The sequence below is a fragment of the Polyodon spathula genome, chromosome 14, assembly GCF_017654505.1.
Source record: "Polyodon spathula isolate WHYD16114869_AA chromosome 14, ASM1765450v1, whole genome shotgun sequence".
Taxonomy (NCBI): Eukaryota; Metazoa; Chordata; class Actinopteri; order Acipenseriformes; family Polyodontidae; genus Polyodon; species Polyodon spathula.
In genome coordinates this window covers 716,010-739,967 of record NC_054547.1, presented here as the reverse complement: position 1 = coordinate 739,967, position 23,958 = coordinate 716,010, and the positions used below count along the sequence as shown (strand labels likewise).

General features: G+C 40.2%; 1 protein-coding gene and 1 pseudogene across 2 annotated transcripts in view; one reads left to right on the top strand and one right to left on the bottom strand.

The window, feature by feature from the left end:
- Positions 1 to 10,599: 10,599 nt before the first annotated feature.
- LOC121326416 lies at positions 10,600 to 18,241 on the top strand (annotated as a pseudogene).
- Positions 18,242 to 18,890: 649 nt separating this feature from the next.
- LOC121326417 (centromere protein R-like) overlaps positions 18,891 to 23,958 on the bottom strand; it is a 12,715-nt gene continuing 7,647 nt past the window's right edge. Inside the window, exons 6-8 of one of the 2 annotated variants that reach the window (XR_005951483.1) lie at positions 22,980 to 23,030; positions 19,112 to 19,170; positions 18,891 to 18,982 (exon numbers count right to left, since the gene is read on the bottom strand). Coding sequence is in view for 1 of the 2 variants with exons in the window: in XM_041269672.1 (XP_041125606.1) it covers positions 19,165 to 19,170; positions 22,980 to 23,030 (57 nt within the window). In the remaining variant the exon portion in view is untranslated. The remainder of the gene's footprint in view (positions 18,983 to 19,111; positions 19,171 to 22,979; positions 23,031 to 23,958) is intronic. The other variant, XM_041269672.1, reaches the window with a different exon arrangement.

Genomic DNA, 23,958 nt, shown 5'->3' with positions numbered 1-23,958 from the left:
ATCTACTTTTGAAGTGTTGTTCTCAAACCTTTATTTATTATTATTATTATTATTATTATTATTATTATTATTATTATTATTATTATTATTATTATTATTATTATTATTATTATTGTTGTTGTTGTTGTTGTTATTTTATTGTTTGAACTGTATAGCAGTTTTTTTCATTTCACTGTTGTTGCTGATGGTTCACTGCTGGTAATAAATGAAACGATAAATCTTTTTTTAACAAAGACAGAAAGAAATGCAAAAAAAGCTGTCAGTGTTCTGTTACGATTATAGCAGTGTGTTTATATGAATTGAAATCTATGTATTCTATGATATTGTGTTGTACACTGGATAACTTTGTTAATAAATCTGAACCCTCGCTCGCCCTGTGTGTGTGTGTGTGTGTGTGTGTGAGTGTCTGTGTGTGAGTGTGTGTGTGTGTGTGTGTGTCTGTGTGTGTGTGTGTGTGTGTGTGTGTGTGTGTGTGTGTGTGTGTGTGTGTGTGTGTGTGTGTGTGAGTGTGTGTGTGTGTGTGTGTGTGTGTGTGTGTGTGTGTGTGTGTGTGTGTGTGTGTGAATGTGTGTGTGTGTGTGTGTGTGTGTGTGTGTGTGTGTTCTTCTCTTTTCGAAACAGGGGCGCGTCCGGTATATTAATAAAGGCCGGTGTCTCGCATTTAACACCCAGGCGGTTACTTCCATTATTAAATACGTTATTTTTATTTTATTTTATTTTATTTTATTTTATTTTATTTTATTTTATTACGCAAAATGCAAAAGGAAATGTGGTTTCACTGCATTACTGCGTGTGTCTGGATAGCTAAACATCAATCGCTGGTTTATTGTAAATATATAATGCAGCTCCAACAGAGAGTCGTTTGTACAGAATAGGCCTTATAAAACGATATTATTATTATTATTATTATTATTATTATTATTTATTATTATAATTGTTGTTGTTATGTGCCGGGTTATTTTAATCAAATACAATTCCTATCGTGTTGTACCCTTTGCCGAATCCAGCCTCCAGGTAATTTACACGCTTTTAAACGGGTGTTTAGCGGGGATCTTTGTGTTCAGCAGCCTGGCTCGAACAGCCGGCGCGGGCAGAAGAGCAGCCAGGAAGGGTAACAGCTGCACGCACCTGGACAAACTGATAGTCCGTCTAACCGGGGACTCGACAATCAAACACAGTGGGTTGCGTGGTATTCTTATTAGGTCAATATTAACAAAACTAAACTAAATAAATACAGTATTCTTGTAGTCGAGTTAAACATAAAATGATTCCTTTACTCACAGGCCTGCATGGACCTGAATTCAAATAAGAAATATATCCAAATTAAAATCGTTTGTTCGCGTTTTAAGAATGTAAATATGAAGCGAAAAAAAAAATCTAATAAAACTTTTACATTCCGGTTTGATAACATCTTTTCATTTATTAAATTACTCTTTGAGTGTTTCTTAAAAGCCCATCAATACAGATGGCTTACAATACAATACAATACAATACAATACAATACAATACAATACAATACAATACAATACAATCATTATTTATATAGCGTCTTTCATCAAAAGACCTCAAAGATATAGCAGCGGCGCAGATAAATACACACGAAAACAATATTATAATGTTGGGTTTAAAAAAGCCCATTTATAAAAACGAGTGCTTCATCTAGATTTAAATATACAATTAAAATACCCCGTACGGAACAATGTCTTCCGAGATGTGAAATATCATTTTCTAATTAACTAAAGCCAATGTAAGAGACTGTAAACAGGGGGTAAGAATTAGCTTGTTTTTACAAATCATTGATCGCTTACTGATTTATAGATGAGGATTTACAATAGAATATTTACAGACGAATAACCGAGCGATTATAAATGCTTCTTTCTGTTTTGTTAGTACCGAGATTCTCCGGTTCTGAACGGTCTGTCCATCTGGATAATTGGGGTGACTTGCATTATGCGTTGATAGAATAAATAACTATTCTTATTGCGCTGGTTTAATTACTTATCGCAAATTAATAATAGCTATGCATGTTTTAAATCACGGCTTGTGTACATGAATACTTTGCAATTCGTGTGTTATGCAATGTTTGTTTATATACTGCAATGGGCTGAAATTACTCTTGACAGTGTGGTAAATATTATCCATGTGTCGGTAAACATTTATAATAAAGAGCTTCAAATAGAATGCACTACGACCCCACCCACCCCCCCCCACCCCCAGATATTATAATGATGACATTTAAGAAGAGGAATTTAACATAAATCAAGAATAACAACGAGTTTCTTAATGAGAGCCCTATCGATATCACAAGCGACGGGCACCAAGTTAGAGGTCTCGAAATGGGGAACCCAGCTCCATTGCCTTTTTAACAGGACTCGAACCCATCCGATGCCTTTTTAACAAGGAGACCCCGAAGAGGGCATGTGAACATGTTTATACGCTGGTGCTATCAAAGTAACACGTCGTTTCACAGTTGTGTCTGCCTAATCACTTTTACACAAACAGCAAATGGTAGACGAGGCTGCGCTCAAGGGTTACTGCTATATTTACCCGATACCCCTGGGAACACAGAAGCGGACTCTTCTGCAATTCAGTGTGAGGCTTAAGAAGCTGCTGAGCGCGGAGTTCTCAATGACACTGCATAACGGGGCGAGCCTTTACTCCTTCACAAATCCGGCTTGCGTTTCTCTGTGCATTGCTGCAATGCTGCTGTCAATGTAGCTAGACTGCACTGTCCACTAATGATTTACTACACGCAGCAGCATGGGCCGCTCTCTTTATTTATTTCAGTTTTAATTTAACAGGACAACCTAATACAGAAAAGCGTTTAAGATTATTTAAAATGAACAACAACCGAACAACATCAAGGGAAAGACTAGGCTGATGTGTCCTTGGGCACGTGAAGGCTAGTTCTTTTAAACTTGAAAAACTTGTGTGTAGATATATATATATATATATATATATATATATATATATATATATATATATATATATATATATATGTGTAAAAAATTGTTTCTAAGGTATCATACAGTATCATGTATCAATAGTATCATAATACTTCATATTTCTATACAGATTAGCATATTTTTTCTTTTTTAGATTTAAAAAACATACATTTACAGTAAAATACCATAAAAACAAACGATTAGTAAAGTTTATCAAATTAACTGTTAATAAAAATAGTTTATAGCTTTACTGAGCTGCTACATCAGCGCTATCAGCATTGAACTGAGCAGAGTATGGAGATATGAATAAAGGGAATAGAGGGGTAGCCCACTTCAAGACCTAACCTACCTCAAGAGTGGTGACCACACAAAACATGAACAAAACACAAAAAATGCTGAGGGAACACAAAGGACATGTACACACAATAACACGAATAACACTGTTAAAACACTACACTACTGCTGTGATTAGATATAACATCGACGGTATTTAACCTTCAACGCGACCCACGTTTTTTGTTTTTTGTTTTTTTTTAAAGAAATGTGGTCTGTTAAAACAACAGAAAATATCTGGTTTTAGTTTTTAATGTAAAAAACAGTTTTTTTAAGGAAATGTTCTATAAAAAAAAAATAATAATAATAATAATAATAATAATAATAATAATAATAATAATAATAATTAATAATAATAATAATAAAAACTTCATTTTATAAGAGAAGGCAATTTACCTTCACTGTTTACCAGAATTTTACAGCTGAATTTACGGACATTTTTTACAGTGTATACACACACACACACACACACACACACACACACACACACACACACACACACACACACACACACGAAAATATGCTCATGACTAATTCGTTACAAGAGTTATTTGCTATTTTTACGAAACTTATTATATTTAAATCATGCAAGTATATCGACCCCTGTGTTACAAAATATTTGTCATGAAATTGCAATGATAATATTGCATTTGATGCTGTGGGATTTGTACACATGGCATACACAATTAAGCACCGTGCAATATCAAATACTACTATCACTAACCCTACCAGTCGATAAATGTATATATAGGTTAAAGCATGTCAGAGCGAGGCCGTATCGTTACTGCATTATTCTACCGATTATGTGTGAATGAAAGACACTGAAATCGGTTGCATATAACATCCAGCTATAACACACTTTCCGGGCGATGCTTATATCTCTTGAATCTTGGAAGTCTTGAAACTGCAGCTTCTGAAGATCGTCACTAGATGGCGTTTCGTAACACACGCTCTTCCTGGTGAGCCACACTTCAAACAAGAGCCTTTAATAGGCTGCGCACACACGGTACATTGAGACGGGTTCGAGGGTATGGGATTGGGAACATATATAACGGCTTCCTGCGATGCCGCGTATTTGTTTTGGAGAAGGGACACTGTGAAATTGTTTACATGCACGTTGTTGTTTTTTTCTTCTCCTCTGCAGGGTCTATTTTAAGGTCGGCCGGTGGGAAAGAGTTGACTCAGAGCAAGTGGCAAGGTTATAAGAGATCCCAGCTCTTTATATAACTGACGTCAAGAGATAACCCTCCAGGGCTGGATGAGCAGTACAGCTGTATAGAAGAACCCCTGGGATAAGAATCCGATATCAAGTGCTGTATCGCCATTCCAAGGTTACAGCACAGCGGGAAGGCGAAAGGGGGCGGTGACCGTGTGCCAAGTAATCATTTTCGAATATATTCCACACAGACGAGTAAATGCACTGCGTGTGTAAGCAGTGGTGTCTATACATATCTAAGATTACCCATTAGAGTCAGGATTTGGCCAAACAAACATCCACTCCTGGTGGGGGATACATATAGTTTTGACCGATATGAACAGGAATAAATGAGCGGACAAAAAACTAAATCAATGAAACCTGGTCTTAAATTACTGTGAGAAGACAGCTGTCTTAAATAGATTCAAATACAACATGTCAAGATGCATTATGGCAATTTATTTAGTATAATATAATGAACTAATGGATTTCCTTTCTGTATAAACGTTCGTTTTTAAAAAAACAACACAATATTGTATTTACAAAATACTTTATTTATTTCCGAACCACAGAGAGCACGAGTGAGGCGCATTACAATCGAACTGCATTCAGAACGGAGCCGCATTCAGAACTGGACAGATATAGGGCAAATTGCATTTCACAGAGAAAAGGATAATGTACTGCACACTGCTAATAAAAATGAGCATTATAAATATCACATGGACGATACTGAAATTGAAGAAGGAATCTATGAAAAAGATCTAGAAATTTATGTTGACTCAGAAATGTCTTCATCTAGACAATGTGTGGAAGCTATATAAAAAAAAAGGCCAACAAGATACTTGGATATATTATGGAAAGTGTTGAATTTAAATCAAGGGAAGTCATGTTAAAACTTTACAGTGCATTAGTAAGACCTAATCTACAATATTGTGTTCAGTTCTGGTCAGCTCGCTACAAAAAGGATATTGCTGCTCTAGAAAGAGTGCAAAGATGAGCGACCATAATTATTCCGGGCTTAAAAGGCATGTCATATGCAGACAGGCTAAAAGAATTGAATCTGTTCAGTCTTGAACAAAGAAGACTACGCGGCGATCTGATTCAAGCATTCAAAATACTAATTCCTTTGACAATGTCGACCTAAGGACCATATATAATAATAATAATAATAATAATAATAATAATAATAATAATAATAATAATAATACAGAAATATTTTCAATCTCAGACCTAAAGGAAAATACAAATACCCCACATAACCCCACATGTGCAATATCTTGCCCTTAATAAGCTCCGGCGCTTACACATATGCACATATCGCTTAGTATTTTCAAATGGCTCTTGCTAGAAGCTGTAGTTTACGCTCGCGGGATTCTGCTCATTCAGTTGTTAGGGTTAGAACAGAATTTCTCTTTTGCAGATTCGCTCTCGAACACGTGAAACATCACAGTATGAAGATAGAACTGGATAACCTTTCTTTCTCCGCTTTTAAAGATCGCATTTGGAAATTGCTTAGACCCCCCCTGCCAATGCTTCTCCTTCAGTCCACATTAATAAATAATATGGGTCTTATTTATACTGGTCTTAGATCTCTGTATGCTGCGGATTCAGTTTGAACCATGCGTTCTTTCTGTGGTGTTCATACATTGATATTGTCTTTTTTTTATTGTTTTCCAGGACCCCCTTGTAAATGTGACCTCGGTCTCAGTGGGTTAATCTCCTGGTTAAATGCATAAATAAATAAAAAATGTGCAAGGATAAGTCAGGGAGAGTAGCAGATACAGCAGCAGCCAGCCACTGAATATTTAAAACAGGCAGAGATGAAGCGATAAAGTGACAAAGCGAAGCTGGCGCACTGTGCATTAATAACTAATGGGCACCTTTGAGTGACTAACAGGCTTCTTGTTATAATGAAAGCGTGACGGCAAATCAGCGGTTGTCCAAGGTTATTATTATTCATAAATATTCGATGTACTGACTACACAGACACACGTGTAATATCACAACTTTGTTTCGACCTGTGAAAACTACTGAACTAAACAGGGCGGAGGAAACATCAAGATCTTCTGTGCCAGTGAAGTTCTAATGCGTAACACGCTGCAGGCTGCATTCCCGCACACTGGGGCAGTGAGGGATCTTTTCATTTACTTATGTATTTATTTATTACATTTTTTTAACATAGAGGTAATATAGGGATGGAAACAGGAGTCCCATTGCAGGGCAGTTCGCTCCATTCCTGTTTTTATTACGAGTTTATTAAGTCACACCTGTGCTTGTTTTATACACTGGGGCTAATCGAGAATTCAAAGCCAGAATGGGTGAAACGAGTATGCAATGGGAGTCTTATTTCCATCCTGAAGAACCAACGCTATGTACTGAACCCGAGACATCCCAGTAAAAAACAGCTCCCTTTGTTTTTATACACAGTGTATGGGACCCTCTGCTGTGAAGCAAACGAGAAGTGTTCTGTGCAGAACCTCAAGAGAACACTATGTGGGTTCTAGAACCAGCACAAAGGAACCGCGAGCTTTTACACAGCAGCCAATGAAAGCGGGAGAATGAATAGCAATATTAAGTGCAATAGGGCCTGTTCTCAAAACGCTCTCCTCCAATTAGACATGAGTAAATACATAAAACCACACAGCTATGTGTAGAAAATATGCGCACGCACGCCGCGTTATTCATTTGGTGACGACATTACCGTGCAGCTTTTCTGATTTGCAGGGCTATTATATAAAAGGCTGTTTGCTAACAATTTGAAATATATGGGGAGGGGCTGAAGATAAATTCTAGTCCCAAACTAGACACTGGTTCTAAAGCACAGACCTCATTTTAAACCAATACCATGTGTTACGCTTGCACACGTTGGATAACACAGAGCCAGTGCAGTTAAAGCTATGGCTGTGCTTGTATTAATAACAGGGGATCTTCTATAGACCTGCTCAGGTAAAGCGAGGCTGTGGAAGTGGAGGCGGCACGTTGCAGCGCCGGAAGAGGAGGAGGAGGAGGGATCTTCAGAGTCCCACGGCTGACGTGTTGAACGAGGAAGGAGAATAGGAACCTGCAAGGGAATGAAGTCTCCCGGCAGTCAAAGCAGAATGCTGACAAGTCATGGCTGAAATTCTAAACTGTTTTCAAACATGGGAGACAAACAAACAAACAAAAAACAAACACGGGAGAGGGGAGCCGCACATCGATATCGGTTTTGTTTGGGCTGACATCGAGATGGATAGTGTCGTTGAATTATTATTCAGATCCGCATTTTGTCCAATGTTCTTTGTAATAATAGTAAAGAATGGACGCTGTCCACATTGGCACCATCAGCTTTGAACTGAAAATGCAACCATTTAATCATTTCTAAAGCCATGCTTTGTAACAGTTGTAAGTCTCCCTGGATAAGGACGGCTGCTAAGAAATACATAATATACTAATTTAAATATATCAATATAAAAACCGAGAATTTCAGAGCAAATGGGATGCGTTGTGTTTGTTATTTGAACGTGCATTTCCAGTTGTCTGTGTACTGTTTGATTGCCCCCTCCTCTCCGCCTCGTTCTTCGGCAGGTGTAGCATTGTGACAACATGCGGTTTATTTCAATGCTCTTTCATGCTCATTTTTAGGCGCTTCATGTTCGGGGACTACGAAGCTCAGCGACACTGGCAGGAGGTGTCCTGCAATCTACCGGTTGAAGAATGGTGCGTCATCTATCGCTTTGCACTAAAATAACTTCAATAATGTGGTGTGTGCAGCTCTGAAGCAGTGGAGTGGAAATGAAACCCTGTTTGTTCGTTAACTGTAATGTATAAATGATAAATATGAAGATTATCCTCGTTCAGTTTTGTATTGGTAGCTGCAAGGAGCGGAATGAATGACTTGCCCTGTGGAAATGGGACCCACACGAGAGCTTGGAGTTCTTGCTGCTGTACTGATAGAAGACCTAACAGATCAGCAAGAGCCATCAGGAGAGCGTTTCCTTCCTCGTTCTGCTAGTTGCATTATGAGAAATGGAAGCATTGCTAACACATCATACTGTGTTAAAGTAGATTACACGTTTTCACATAATCGTTGGTATTACAGACGTTCAGTTAAAAAAAAAAAAAAAAATGAGGGTTAAAATAAGGACACGTATGTTAAATGAACTGCACTGTACTTGCAATAATATTCTGCTACCGCTCTCAATTAGAACTGCTTCCTGCATCTGGTACTTGATTTTCCTCGTATTGGTGTCCGTGTTCACGGTTTTTATAATTGCTCGAATTGAAATCATTCTCATCCATTCATCGTACTCTTACTGGACTTGTATAAGCAAATATCTTTACTGTAAGTGAACTGCTTTCTGTCGAGCTCGCTCTTAAAGGTCATTATTTACTGTGTGCTTTGTGTTGCTCTTATTTGAATTTGATCTTATTTTCTACTGATTTTACTGGACTTTATAATTGTAATGTGATATTTTGCAATGTCATACTTTGTAATAATAATAATAATAATAATAATAATAATAATAATAATAGACCTTGCTAGTGCACTGTAATTCATGTATTCAGATGGTATAGCTTGAATGTGATTTTGAATGTATTTTCTCCATTTGTATTCAGGTATTTCAATACCAGTGATAACAATCTACTGTCCTGGGGTCTTGATTATCCACCCCTGACTGCCTATCATAGCCTTCTGTGTGCTCACATGTAAGACTGCCCCTCTCATTCTCTATAGGCCAGTATTTTACCTGCAGCAGGATAGGTAGCCAGTCTGTGATTTTATTAGAGGTTTGTCCTTTCACCATTCCGATTTACTAAAGGAGTTCATTCTGTGTTAGGCTGGCATGTTGACAGCACATTAGAAGTCGTATAATTCACTATATTCACCCATTCTCTGTTCTCAGTTGTTCAGGTCTCTCTGGTGTCTTAGTCAGGTAGTGCGCTAGAGAGGGAGCACTGTGTTTTGTGTTTTCTTGCTGGGATAAAGAGGTATTATAGACGGGGTGATTATACCTTATGTGGTTGAGCTGGTATAACCTCTACTAAACTTAAGATGAGTATTCGCATGTGGTGGATGGTGTCACAGCTTGGTTTTGCTTGTTGCTGAATGACACTCTTATTATTTTCTCCTGTAGAGCCCAGCTGCTTAATCCAGACTGGATTTCACACCACACCTCTCAGGGATATGAAAGCATCTTTCACAAACTGTACATGAGAGCCACAGGCAGGGTTTACTGCAGGGATGGGAATAAGACTCCTGTTGGACAGCAGTTTCACCCGCTTCAGGTTTTATTACAAGCTTGCTCAGCCCCAGTGTACAGGTAACAAGCTCTGGGGTTTCTAAACTCCTAGTAAAACCAGGAACGGATCACACTGTTCTGCTCTATTTTTATTATATGATTATTATATTTTTATACGACTGCTTGCTGGGTGTAATTTCTGTAAGGGCATTATTGGAAGCAGTAAAGTATCTGCTGTTATTAATGTCTTCACATTTGTTGATTTAGTAACGAAGTACCGAGGGCGTTCTGGTGGCAGATGTACTAGTGGATTAGATTGCTCTCTGCAGAAATGTGCAGATGACACACCAGCTATGCACTGCTCCTTTGGCTAGTCCTGTTTGTGCAACTCTTACAAAATGAGAACAGAACTTCACAGCCCCTTCGAACCAGGGAGCCGCCTCGTTTCTGAACATTGTTATTTATCAGTGTCAATAAGGATATGAACACAGCTGGTCACTTTCCACTTGTAATCACCATAAGACTTCAGCATTTGAGTGTTCAGGACAGTGCCATACTCAATACATTGGTTTTTCATATCTTTACTACTATTGACAATTTTTGGTGAGGGTGGGTTTTCACCAAGGGTGTGGTGACTGAAACAGAAAACGATACAAAGTAACTCTGAACTACCAGAAGAATCAATTAGTTGACACTTAATAAGATGCTCTTTAAGGGGTTAAAATGATGTCGTTACATTGTAAAAATATAACAATAATAAAAGAATGTAGTTTTAATTTGTGTGCTTGGATTGGAAATAGAAGAAAGAATATTGAAAGAAAACGAAGAGGGACACTTAACTGACCGAACAGAAGGACAGCAGTGTTGTAAGGAAGCCGTTTCCTAACGATGTGTTTGTGTGCTCCAGGCTGACCCACCTGCTGAAGATCGCTGGGATGGTCCCAGCCTCCTTTGCACTGTGCTGGCTGCCTTTCCTTGCAGCCCCTGAGCAGGCCCTGTAGCTCCTCCGGAGGCTGGTCCCAGTTGACCGGGGTTTGTTTGAGGTGTGTTCAAGTTGCCAAGATGCCGAAGCGCAAATGTTTAACGCTACAAATGCAGCACTTTGAATTCCCCTTTAGATGGATGGCTGTGATCAATCATTCAGAAAATGGGTTTCAAGTTCACTTCTTGGTACAGTGGATATAAATCTTCCTAATTTATGCTCAGATGTTTCAGCACTTTGTTGGCAACTGTGGCGTTTGGTGACAGTGTGAGGGTCTGTTTAACATGGATTTAAACTTTGGCAGCGACACATGTCCTTGAATAGCACTTATAGGTCACCAAATTAGAGGAAAAGAAAATGCAATGATGTACTTAGTGTATACAATCATTAGAAACAATGGTATACAATCATTAGAAACAATGATATACAATCATTAAACAATGATATACAATCATTAGAAACAATGATATACAATCATTAAACAATGACATACAATCATTAGAAACAATGATATACAATCATTAAACAATGATATACAATCATTAGAAACAATGACATACAATCATTAGAAACAATGATATACAATCATTAAACAATGATATACAATCATTAGAAACAATGATATACAATCATTAGAAACAATGATATACAATCATTAAACAATTATATACAATCATTAGAAACAATGATATACAATCATTAGAAACAGTGCTATACTTGCACAGTGTATACAATCATTTCAGAGCACTTGGTGGAGATGTCCTCAGTGCACAGTGTATACAATCATTTCAGAGCACTTGGTGGAGATGAGTGCCTGTATACAATCATTTCAGAGCACTTGGTGGAGATGTCCTCAGTGCACAGTGTATACAATCATTTCAGAGCACTTGGTGGAGATGACCTCAGTGCACAGTGTATACAATCATTTCAGAGCACTTGGTGGAGATGACCTCAGTGCACAGTGTATACAATTATTTCAGAGCACTTGGTGGAGATGACCTCAGTGCAAGGTGTTGGTGTCATTTTGCAGTGCTACTTTGCACGAAACGCAAAGGTCAGAGTGAAGCTGCTCTCCAAATTGATATGATTGAAACATTGCTGTACGGGACAGATCAAGAGTTTTAATAATCAAGGGAGGGGCTAATGGCAAACTGCGGACCGAGGGTGATATTATGTGTCTCTCTTTATTTATGAAAAGATCAAAATGCAAAGGGCGCGAGTGACTTGTTTGGATGTAGAACTGAACTAATTGTGAAATTTCGCAGGTAAGCAGGGCACAGTGAGTTTATCCTGGCACGCCTGACCCACATTCTCTGTCTCTGGTTCCCGTTTATGAAAATGGAAACAAGTGCAGATGGCTATAGAATCCTGCGCTACAGTAGGTGAAGCGGCCAAACCCTGCCTTCATGTGTTGCTCTCAGCAAATTGAAGGAGCATTCTTGGTGTTTTTTTCTAGTTGGCTTGTAGAAAAGATGGCTGAGCTGCTGGTTAGTGTTGTCTGCATGCAGCAATGTCCACACAGCTGCGGTTTGAGCAGCTGTGTTTGAGAAGAGTGTACGGTGTCCTGACCACCATGGCCAGTTTAATATCAAATTTGATCCAAGCACAACTGCTGAAGTCTTAGAGCCTTTTATAAATTGAACCGCTCCATTGATCGCAACCAAAAAAGGGCTGCGAGGCTGCACGAAGTGACTGACCTCCCTTTAATACTGCTTTGACAAGCGATTCTTTTCATCTGCGTGTTTCCTGGGTGCTGAAATGTGGCTAATGGGATTGGTTTGGGTAACCCAGTGTCCTTTCTCGGTGCACCGACAAGTGCGTGCCTTGGCTGTCTTGCCAGGGTGAATAGCTGCTACGTGCAGCCCATGTAAAGGGTACTGATATTTTAGTTGGGTGGTTTCTCTGCAGATATATAACTAGTTTCCTTTTCAAAAAGAAACTGGCTTGTTTTACACTATATTCTATCAGCTTATTGCTTTGTCGAAGCAGAATTAAAGGTTTTAAGGAATACTTTTTTTTGTGTTGCTTTTCTCCACGTTAAATAAAACAGCAGCATTGACTGTCAGATACTGTATGCATGTGCAAATAACCAGTGTATTTGTTTTTTGTTCTGTAGGATAAAGTCGCCAACACCTGGTGCAGTTTGAGTGTTCTGGTGAAAGTAAAGAACTTGCTGCTCCGTCAGACCCAGCTCAGACTCAGGTGAGCCTCCCTCAGACCCAGCTCAGACTCAGGGGAGCCTCCCTGTTGCTGCTGCTCCCTCAGACTCAGCTCAGACCCAGCTCAGACTCAGGGGAGCTCAGACTCCCTGTTGCTGCTGCTCCCTCAGACTCAGCTCAGACCCAGCTCAGACTCAGGGGAGCTTCCCTGTTGCTGCTGCTCCCTCAGACTCAGCTCAGACCCAGCTCAGACTCAGGGGAGCCTCCCTGTTGCTGCTGCTCCCTCAGACTCAGCTCAGACCCAGCTCAGACTCAGGTGAGCCTCCCTCAGACCCAGCTCAGACTCAGGGGAGCTTCCCTGTTGCTGCTGCTCCCTCAGACTCAGCTCAGACTCAGGGGTTGCTGCTGCCCTCAGACTCAGCTGACCCAGCTCAGACTGCCTCCCTCAGACCCAGCTCAGACTCAGGGGAGCCTCCCTGTTGCTGCTGCTCCCTCAGACTCAGCTCAGACCCAGCTCAGACTCAGGGGAGCCTCCCTGTTGCTGCTGCTCCCTCAGACTCAGCTCAGACCCAGCTCAGACTCAGGTGAGCCTCCCTCAGACCCAGCTCAGACTCAGGGGAGCCTCCCTCAGACCCAGCTCAGACTCAGGGGAGCCTCCCTGTTGCTGCTGCTCCCTCAGACTCAGCTCAGACCCAGCTCAGACTCAGGTGAGCCTCCCTCAGACCCAGCTCAGACTCAGGGGAGCCTCCCTGTTGCTGCTGCTCCCTCAGACTCAGCTCAGACCCAGCTCAGACTCAGGGGAGCTTCCCTGTTGCTGCTGCTCCCTCAGACTCAGCTCAGACCCAGCTCAGACTCAGGGGAGCCTCCCTGTTGCTGCTGCTCCCTCAGACTCAGCTCAGAGCAGACTCAGGTGAGCCTCCCTCAGACCCAGCTCAGACTCAGGGGAGCTTCCCTGTTGCTGCTGCTCCCTCAGACTCAGCTCAGACCCAGCTCAGACTCAGGGGAGCTTCCCTGTTGCTGCTGCTCCCTCAGACCCAGTTCAAACTCAGGGGAGCCTCTCTGTTGCTGATGCTGCTCCCTCAGACTCAGCTCAGAACAATAAGGCAGTAGTAGTTGAGTCGCAGCTGATCAGGACTCCTGGTTCCTGACCGCCAGCTGTTCTTGTTAATGTCAGTACCAGGCCTGCTTGTTTCACATGTGCGTGTACGCCGAGGCTGGAACGACCCGGGATCTCGGGGCGGAGCTGTGGCAGTTTCAAGCCTGCTTTAAGCGCTCAGCTTTGTGTGGGGCTAAAACTGAATGATTACTACCTGGACTTCTTGCTTCATGTTTCTAAACAGACCAGCAATCTAAATTTGGACATCCCCTGGGTCTATCACACTGTCTGTGTGCTGTGTCTGCAGTGCATCCCCAGTCTGTGTGCTGTGTCTGCAGTGCATCCCCAGTCTGTGTGCTGTGTCTGCACTGTGTCTCCACTGTATGCTGTGTCTGCAGTGCATCCTCACACTGTCTGTATGCTGTGTCTGCAGTGCATCCCCACACTGTCTGTGTGCTGTGTCTGCAGTGCATCCCCACACTGTCTGTGTGCTGTGTCTGCAGTGCATCCCCACACTGTCTGTATGCTGTGTCTGCAGTGCATCCCCACACTGTCTGTGTGCTGTGTCTGCAGTGCATCTCCACACTGTCTGTATGCTGTGTCTGCAGTGCATCTCCACACTGTCTGTATGCTGTGTCTGCAGTGCATCTCCACTGTCTGTATGCTGTGTCTGCAGTGCATCCCCACACTGTCTGTATGCTGTGTCTGCAGTGCATCTCCACACTGTCTGTATGCTGTGTCTGCAGTGCATCTCCAGTCTGTGTGCTGTGTCTGCAGTGCATCCCCACACTGTCTGTATGCTGTGTCTGCAGTGCGTCTCCACATTGTCTGTATGCTGTGTCTGCAGTGCATCTCCACACTGTCTGTATGCTGTGTCTGCAGTGCATCTCCACACTGTCTGTATGCTGTGTCTGCAGTGCGTCCCCACACTGTCTGTGTGCTGTCTGCAGTGCATCTCCACTGTCTGTATGCTGTCTGCATTGCATCTCCACTGTCTGTATGCTCTCTCTGCACTGCATCTCCACTGTCTGTATGCTGTGTCTGCAGTGCATCCCCACACTGTCTGTATGCCGTGACTGCAGTGCGTCTCCACACTCCCTTTGCTGTTTTGTTGTGTCTGCAGGATGGCCAGGGTCTTTGACATGCTCTGTTTTCTCCTCTGTTAGTTTTGCAGCAACACTTGTGGCTGTTTTACCTTCAGGCATAAAACTGTTAGTGCACCCCACAGTCAGAGGATTCAAGCTTGCCTTGGTAAGTGTCCCACCATCTGTTAACTGGATCACTGTTTGATCTGTACTGGATATTGTTCAAGTTACAGTTCATGTTTAGTGTGTTAGTAAATATCCAATGAAATAATTGCTGATAGTAAGAATAGTTTCTTTAATCAATTGTCAAGAAATGTTATAAAAAAAGAAAAGTCAACTTCTTGCCCTTTTTTCTCTGCTTGCCTGAGTCTGGTGATTATCCCCAACCCTCCACACGATGGTTTACCTGCGTTTTCTTTTATTCATTTCAGGTGAACTGTTCATTAGGGTTCTTTCTGTTCTCCTTTCAAGTCCATGAAAAGTCTATTCTTCTGGCTGCATTGTAAGTTTAAAGATGCTTTTGTCTTTCTGTAGGCTAGGAATAAAATACAAGTTTATGAATACTCATGTCTTGTATATAAACTAAAGCAAACTAGAACAATATTGAAAGAGCTGCAATGCCCTGCCAGTGATGATGCAGGCCACCAGATACTGGAAGATGTTCTGACAGGGTGCAGAATATTGGGCTCAGCTGGGTTTGATTCAGTAATCGGGCCGAGTACTGTGGATTGAAGATGTCAAGTGAATTGTTTCTTAAGTGGCAGGGGGAGGGTAGTACCTAGATGACAATGAATTAGTTCACCGGGGTCTAGGTTTGGTTTAAAGAGCACAATGGGGAATTCACAATCATCTATGGAGTGAACTGGACCCCCTCTGGGCATATTTGGCAGGAGCATGTATACATTGTAGACACACTGACATTATTATATACTCTGGTATATATGAAAGATGCTGCTATGATTATTAGTCATAAAACCTCTCATCTGAAGTAACTGGGATCAGGGAGTTGTTCAGATAAATGAATTACAGTGGCACTTTCTCATAGTGGATTCGTAACGCAGTGGTACAGGATGGAGATGGAGGGCTGGGTAGCACATTCTCTACGACAACAGGCCTGTTCAGGTAATGGAGGTGTTCTGATAATCAAGAGTTCAAATATCTGAGGTTCTACTGTGCAAAGAAAATACAAAATAACAAAAACAACTGTTCACCCATCTTCCATTTGTAAATGAACTGCTTCTCCAATGTGATTCCTTGTCATTTTTATATATATATATATATATATTTTTATATATATATATATATATATATATATATATATATATATATATATATATATATATACTGTATAGATATCATTTAAGAGCAGCTGCATACTACCAGGTTTTTAAGACTTTACAGTAAAGATTCAGATACCAATCCTGCTGCATACTAATCTAGATTATCCAGATGGTTACTTTTATTCATGATTGAGTTATGTCCTGCACCTGTTTGAAAAGGTGAGTCCGTTATGTGTGTTCCTGGATTAGGAAAGCATGCAATCCAAGAGTAAACTATGCAGTTTAAAAAGGAATCCATTCCCATGGATGCCTGAAATGAGTGCACCCAGATCAGGGAAATACAAAACCTGCATCAGAAAAAGATGTCATTTAATTGATTGATTTATGATCTTCCAAATTGCTCAATGTGATTATAACTCAAATGAAATCTCTATTTGTATGTGATAGGTGGGATGGGCACACGAGAGATTTCCAGTGTAATTCACCTCTTTGTAATTCTCATTGCAGGCCAGTTTGCTTGCTGATCAGTGAAATCCCATTCATATCTACGTGGTTCTTACAGGTGACAACATTCAGGTAAGCAAATAACTCTTTTCTGTACTGAGAAACATAGATAGTATTCAGATTTTTTTTTTTTTTTTGCAAGGATTTCTGGCTTCATTATTTAGAATGGCCTATTCCCTTCCATGTCTTTACATGTTTCTCCTGATTGCTGTTGTCAGCTGTTTGTACATGGTTAGTGCTGGGATCATTGTGAGATTATATGCCATAGATAGCATAGTTAGCATAACTCACAGCAGGGTCCAAAGCACTGCAGCAGATTCAAGCAGATTAACCCTTCACTGGTTTTCAGAGAGCAGCGAACATGTATTTGAAATGAAGCACCAGGCACTCCTCAAGAGCTGGCTAGTGCCATTCAAACACCAGAGCCGCGAAATGCCTTTGTAGAGTTCGAGTTGCAGGACCAATACCACAAGAAGGTTTTCTGGTTATGATTTACTGTCTCAACACTTGGAGATCAGCAGAGAGGCAGGGCTTGTTCTGGGGGGTGGGTTCGGTTTGCTTTTTCCTTTTCAAAGTGCTTTATATTTTCTGTGCATTCCTAGTATGCTGCCGCTCCTGCTGAAAGATGGGCTGCTGCTGCCCTATATCATTACATCCCTGGCGTTCCTTCTGATAAGCATCACTCTGCTATCTGCGCTGGAACGGACCTCTGAAGAGGACCTGGACCTGAAGCAACTCTTCACTCGCATAAGGCAACACATTCCACAGTTTAATGCCCCTAATGCAGTCCTTGTATTTCTTACTGTTCAGGGAGGTGCATAAAACGAGGTAAACAATAATATAAAAAAAGTGCTGAGATTCACTGAAGCGCATAGCCCAAGCTGCCTTGTAGAGTCCTGACCTGGCTTTTGCTACAAACGTGGTTCACGGTGTGAAGGTTGAGTTGCTTCAGAAGTCATCAGATTCGTTTTTTCTTCCCTTTCTCGTACCATTTCTATGATATTTACAGACGGGCCGAGTGCTTCACAGTCGTGTTGCTCTATTATGCGTTTCGATCGTTTGGAATCCATTTGGAATTATTAAATAAATGTAACCCCCTTTACAGTGTTGGCAGTGAATATTCAAACCAGAAGGAAGTTCTGCGAATGCAATCGAATGCTGTTAAAACGCTGTGTCTTGTGATGTTGCAGTTGTAAAGCATACTCTCTCCCTTCCCTGTTTTCCAGTACATTCTGTCTGTTCTCTGCATGGCTGTACTGAGCTTCCTGAGTGCAGCACTGAGCCCTCCAGCCGGACTGCCAGCCCTGTTTCCCCTTGCGGTCTCTCTTCTCCTACCTGCACTTTGTGGGGTTTCTGATCTATTTCAATACCATCCACCTGACTGAGCTTCCACCCTGGGTCCGCTCTGAGGAGGAGGAGGAGGCTGCGCACGCCTCGGACCTCCAGTTGTTCTGTTAACTGGGTTTAGTTACGAAATATCACAGGCAGGGCGGGATTCAGTGTCCTGAGCTGCTTTAGAAAATGGCATACGTGGAATTGTGAGCGAATGACAAAACCCACGACTCCACTGACAGATGCCAGCCACGGCAGGGCAGAGGGAACACTCCTTGTGATTCTGAACGAGGAGCAGGGTTACTGCTGCCCTTGATGCCGCTGACAGGACACTCATTTCCAGTCACGTTCACAGGGGATGCCTTGGCGAAGTTGTTTTCCCTTCTGCCCACCATATAAAAACATGAGTTGTGTTTACGGGTTGTATCTGCTTTGTCCTTCAGATGGCCTCTAAGGGTGATAAAGTGAGAGTCATCCGATCCACCTTGAGCAGAAATAAGAAATGTTTCTGCAGGAGCAGCTGTTGCATAGGTCGTCTGCTGTACCCACCCAGCTTGCCTTCAGCCTACATGTAATTGGTTTATTTTATTACTATCGTCACTACGTTTGTGTTAAACACCAGCATTATCATCTAACTGTGAAACAAAGGTTTGTACCATTTTTAAGTGAAACTATATTTTATGTATCTAAGTTTTTATGCTTTCTTCTTGTACATTTAAATCTTATTAAAAAAGAAATGTGTCCAACGTCCTCTGATTTTTTTCTAATAAAAATCAAAGCAGAACACTATTTTATTTTTTATTCAATGCATGTATCCAGTCTTCAAGGCTTGCATCGACGCTCATTCGACACCTTGGATCATAAAAACAAACAGGAAAACATAATGAGCAGATGCAATAGCATTTCTTTAATAGTCACAATGCAACACAACGGCAGTGGGAGGACTTTTGTGATTGCAACTTATACTTTAAACAAACTTACCTTACCTTAACTGAGGATGGATTTCAGGAATTCATAACTGCTTCCAAATTGAATCATGGCTGTGGAGATATTAAGGAGATATTACTTACAAATGAATCTCCGTGAAACTAAAACGTGCAAATTGGCATCACAGTCAGGTGAAGTAAATGAAGTGGGATCTACAATGAATACAACGTCCCTCCTAATGCAACAGTCATTTCTGCTTAATGAAAACCATGCAGAACAGATCACAACTGTGCAGCGGCAGAGCCGATAACATGGCACGCTTGCTAAATGCTTTACCCAGTTGAAAAGGGGTTCTAACGCTGGGGAACTGTGATTCTCGCAACAAAACTGATGCGCTGGGTATCTGATCTACTGCATAACCTCAGTGAAAAAAGAAATCACATTTCTTTTATTAGATTCTTACGGAATCTTTCTTTAATATAACCTATTAAAGCTGCCATACAAATCTCTCACTCCACACTCTTATCTATTAACTGATCAATTTTTATAGTGCTGATGTGTCCCCTTTCCCCTCATGTTATCATCCAAAAATTCATATTATACAGGATTCTCCCTATGGAAAAAGCGCTATAAAATTTGTTACAACTAGCAAATGTGAATGAGTCAGTATCAGCGTGCGATTAAATGCTTCAGAGAGAATCAAATCTGTTTCTGCAGTAAGCAGAACTGTTTAAATGTTATTTATTTTTATGCTCCAAAGAAAATATATTGTGAAGTGCAACATTGATTCAGCACATAACAATGTCACTGTACATGCTGTAGGTGGAAAATTTATGAAACCTTTGCACAACTCCTTTAATTGAATTTTCCAAATCTCTCACCACACACAAATAATCAATACCTTCTGCAGAGACGCTTGCTCAGAATTATTAGTCTTTCTTTTCAATCCTGTTGTCATCAGCACATAGTGAGCACCTGGGTCTCAGGAACTCCTGGAAAGACCTGTCATTTATATCTACCACAACCCTAACAGCTCACCAGAGGGAGAATGCTTTCCAAACTTCTGTGAACACAAAGAATAGCTTCAAGTATGATCAGTTTACTGAATAAATACCAAGATCCTGGATTAACTGTTATTACAGGAGTTCATTGCCTTTATAAAAAGAAAACTTCTGAAAGCACTTCAGCTTCAACTCAGTTACTCTTAATGACCATCCGTGTCTAAAAGCCATTAAACAATCGACCACAGACCATGCTGCTGCTTTTAGACAACAGCCCTGCAGGGGTCTGACTTGTGTAACTCATGATTCTAGTGGGAAAATGTTTTAAAAGTACAGATAGTAACTGAATCAGTCACATTCGAATTTATGGAAAAATAAAAAAAAACATGTTTTTCAAAATGTGACGTACAGGATTTTTTTAATGTGGCAAAACATAATGGAGACTTGTTTAACATATAATAGGTAATCCGACAATATCAAGCCAGGACAGGCAGCGGATTATCATGAGATAACAAGACCCTGGGGCATCATGAAGCAGGACAGGTGCAAGCACCTGGGACTAGGATTCTCATGATAACCATCTCCTACCATGGAGTGCACGTTCTGTTTGACATGCTCTGGCTCTAGGTGAATACCTGAAGAGATCAGGAGAGAGCATTGCTGCCGAATCACTGAAATACCTGAAGAGATCAGGAGAGAGCATTGCTGCCGAATCACTGAAATACCTGAAGAGATCAGGAGAGAGCATTGCTGCCGAATCACTGAAATACCTGAAGAGATCAGGAGAGAGCATTGCTGCCGAATCACTGAAATACCTGAAGAGATCAGGAGAGAGCATTGCTGCCGAATCACTGAAATACCTGAAGAGATCAGGAGAGAGCATTGCTGCTGAATCACTGAAATACCTGAAGAGATCAGGAGAAAGCATTGCTGCCGAATCACTGAAATACCTGAAGAGATCAGGAGAGAGCATTGCTGCTGAATCACTGAAATACCTGAAGAGATCAGGAGAGAGCACTGCTGCTGAATCACTGAAATACCTGAAGAGATCAGGAGAGAGCATTGCTGCCGAATCACTGAAATACCTGAAGAGATCAGGAGAGAGCATTGCTGCTGAATCACTGAAATACCTGAAGAGATCAGGAGAGAGCATTGCTGCCGAATCACTGAAATACCTGAAGAGATCAGGAGAGAGCACTGCTGCTGAATCACTGAAATACCTGAAGAGATCAGGAGAGAGCATTGCTGCTGAATCACTGAAATACCTGAAGAGAGCAGGAAAGCATTGCTGCTGCTGAACAAAAAACAAACAAGAAAAAAACTTGCAATGTTTCTCTCTACTGGAACTCAAACCTGTTAAATGGGGGTTAAATCCATTTTTTTTTAAAAACATGATCTGTTCACTTGTAAATGCAAGAATCAGCAAGTCTACAAAAAAAATTAACAATATATATATTATTCATTATTTCTGTCTCTTGAAGCTTCCTTTCTGATTGCTATCTGAATATTAATTTATATAAAAGACAGATGAGGGTGCAAGTAGGAAACAGAATCACTTCCCAGCTGAATGAAGCTGATCAGAACTTGAAAACGTTACCATTCACAATTGTTTTCTTGCAAACGAAGATCAGGCCGTACACAAGAACTTTAAACAAACATTTTAGCCTGTGCAAGCAAACGTCTTGCAGACATGACAGGACTTGGATTGAGACTATCTGGCCAAATTTCACGCTTTAACAAACACTGCACTGTTTCCTTACACAGTCTCGAAAAACAATTTGTTTACTGTAAATACGAGTCTCAAGGCAACAATGGCTCTATTCTGCATCCTGGTAATGGGAAAACGAGAAACGGGTCCTCAGATAGCGCCAGTCATTGAGTGGAACATGTGCTACATTGTGCTGCTTGAAGTACATGCTCTTTATGTAGAGTAGATACATTTCATGCCTAGCCATGTGATGGAAATGTGACATTCCATCTGGGACTAGCCACAAACAAACCATATTTTAAGGCTCTTGAGTGTAACTAATTAAAACAATTTTATAAAAAAAAAAAAAGCTTACAAAACCAAACTCACAATCATCCCTTCATACATTTTTTTAAATGTATTTTTTAATCGAAATTATGCGGCTGAATCACAAGTATAATTTGGCTATAGGCGTCGTTTGCCTAAAATAATTCTATGAAATCAATCGACCCTATAGATAGCTAGACACACTTACAGAAACATGTGCACATACAGCACTTGCTTATTTCAACTGATTTCATTTCAAGGTTAACATGTCTCGGTGTACAAAGTCATGATGTATAACCCTAAGCCTGAGGTCACAGACATGATGATAAATAGATAGACAGACAGAGTCTATTAACTAGGGAAGTAACAAATGACTTGTACATACAACCTAACCATTTCAACAGATTTGCAAGTATCTAGATGAGACAGACATGGTTAACAGCAGTGTGTGTGATTTCTGAGTCAGTACTTCGCTACACAATCGCTTCAGTTCTGCTCATTTATTAACTGTACCAGTATTAAAAATACACATGAAAATTAAATAAATAAATATGCCTTTTAAGTTTGGTTTAGTCTTTTTGATACAGTAAACTTTTTGTCAGCTGAAAACACACAGCTTTTACTAGGCAGCTCAATATGAAATTACCCTTTGGCTGACTCTTAAAATACCATCTGAACAACCTTTACATATTTTGGGGAGAAAATTCAAACCCAATATGACCACTTTGATGCACAGCTGTGCTACTGGAAGAAGTGTCTGCTGTGAGCAGCAGAACTTTTAAACAGCTCTGCAGTAACAGATTTTATTACGTGCCGCATATCACCTTTTAACCCAATGTGGGAAGGCTTCTAAAATGAGGGGAGAGTGATCACACAGCAGCTCAGGCAGCGTTCATCGCCTCGTTACCTTTCGGGGGTCCAATCCCAGTCTGTCCGAGCCCTTTCTCAACTTGTGCCACTAAAAAAAGAAATTTAAAAAAAAGCTTTATTCTTTTATTTCCTGGGGAATAATGCTACAGTTAAGCACTGCTGTACAGCGTTGATTATTTCCGTGACTATTACCTTCTGGATGATATGCAAACTTCCTACATCAGCCCCAAACGCCTCCCCCTTGCATGCTTTACAGGTCTTTGATCGCTCGCTGCATGCATCATTTGCATCTAAAGTAGCTGCAGTTTTTGTTGCTTCTTTAAGCAACTAACAGGCGTGGAACTTTACCCAGCTCTCTGTTTCTGTGGAGTTCAGCCTCCAAGTCAGCAGACCCTCTTCTGAAGAAACTGCCCAGCTCGCTGCTGCCCTCTGAAAACGATAAAAGGGTCTCAGATAGCGCCACTCATCCAGTGGAAATGTCGATACTCGGGTCTGTTTAAAAAAACAAAAAAAAAAAAAACAAAAAAAAAAAAAAAAAAAAAAAAAAAAAAAAAAAACAAAAAAAAAAAAAAAAAAAAAAAAAAAAAAAAAAAAAAAAAAAAAAAAAAAAAAAAAAAAAAAACAAAAAAAAAAAACAAAAAAAAAAAAATCAAAAAAAAAAAAAAAAAAAAAAAAAGAAAAAAAAGAAAAAAAAAAAAAAAAAAGAAAAAAAAAAAAAAAAAAAAAAAAAAAGAAAAAAAAAAAAAAAAAAAAAACAAAAAAAAAAATAAAAAAAAAAAAAAAAAAAAAAAAAAAAAAAAAAAAAAAAAAAAAAAAAAAAAAAAAAAAAATAAAAAAAAAAAAAACACAAAAAAAAAATAAAAAGAGCAAAAAAAAAAAAAAAAAAAAAAATAAAAAAAAAAAAAAAAACAAAACAAAAAAAAAAAAAGTCTCAGACCACCTGATGTAAATAGATAGCAGACAGAGTTTATTACCTAGGGGAAGACGTAACAAGAGGACCTGTAATGTCCCAAGCC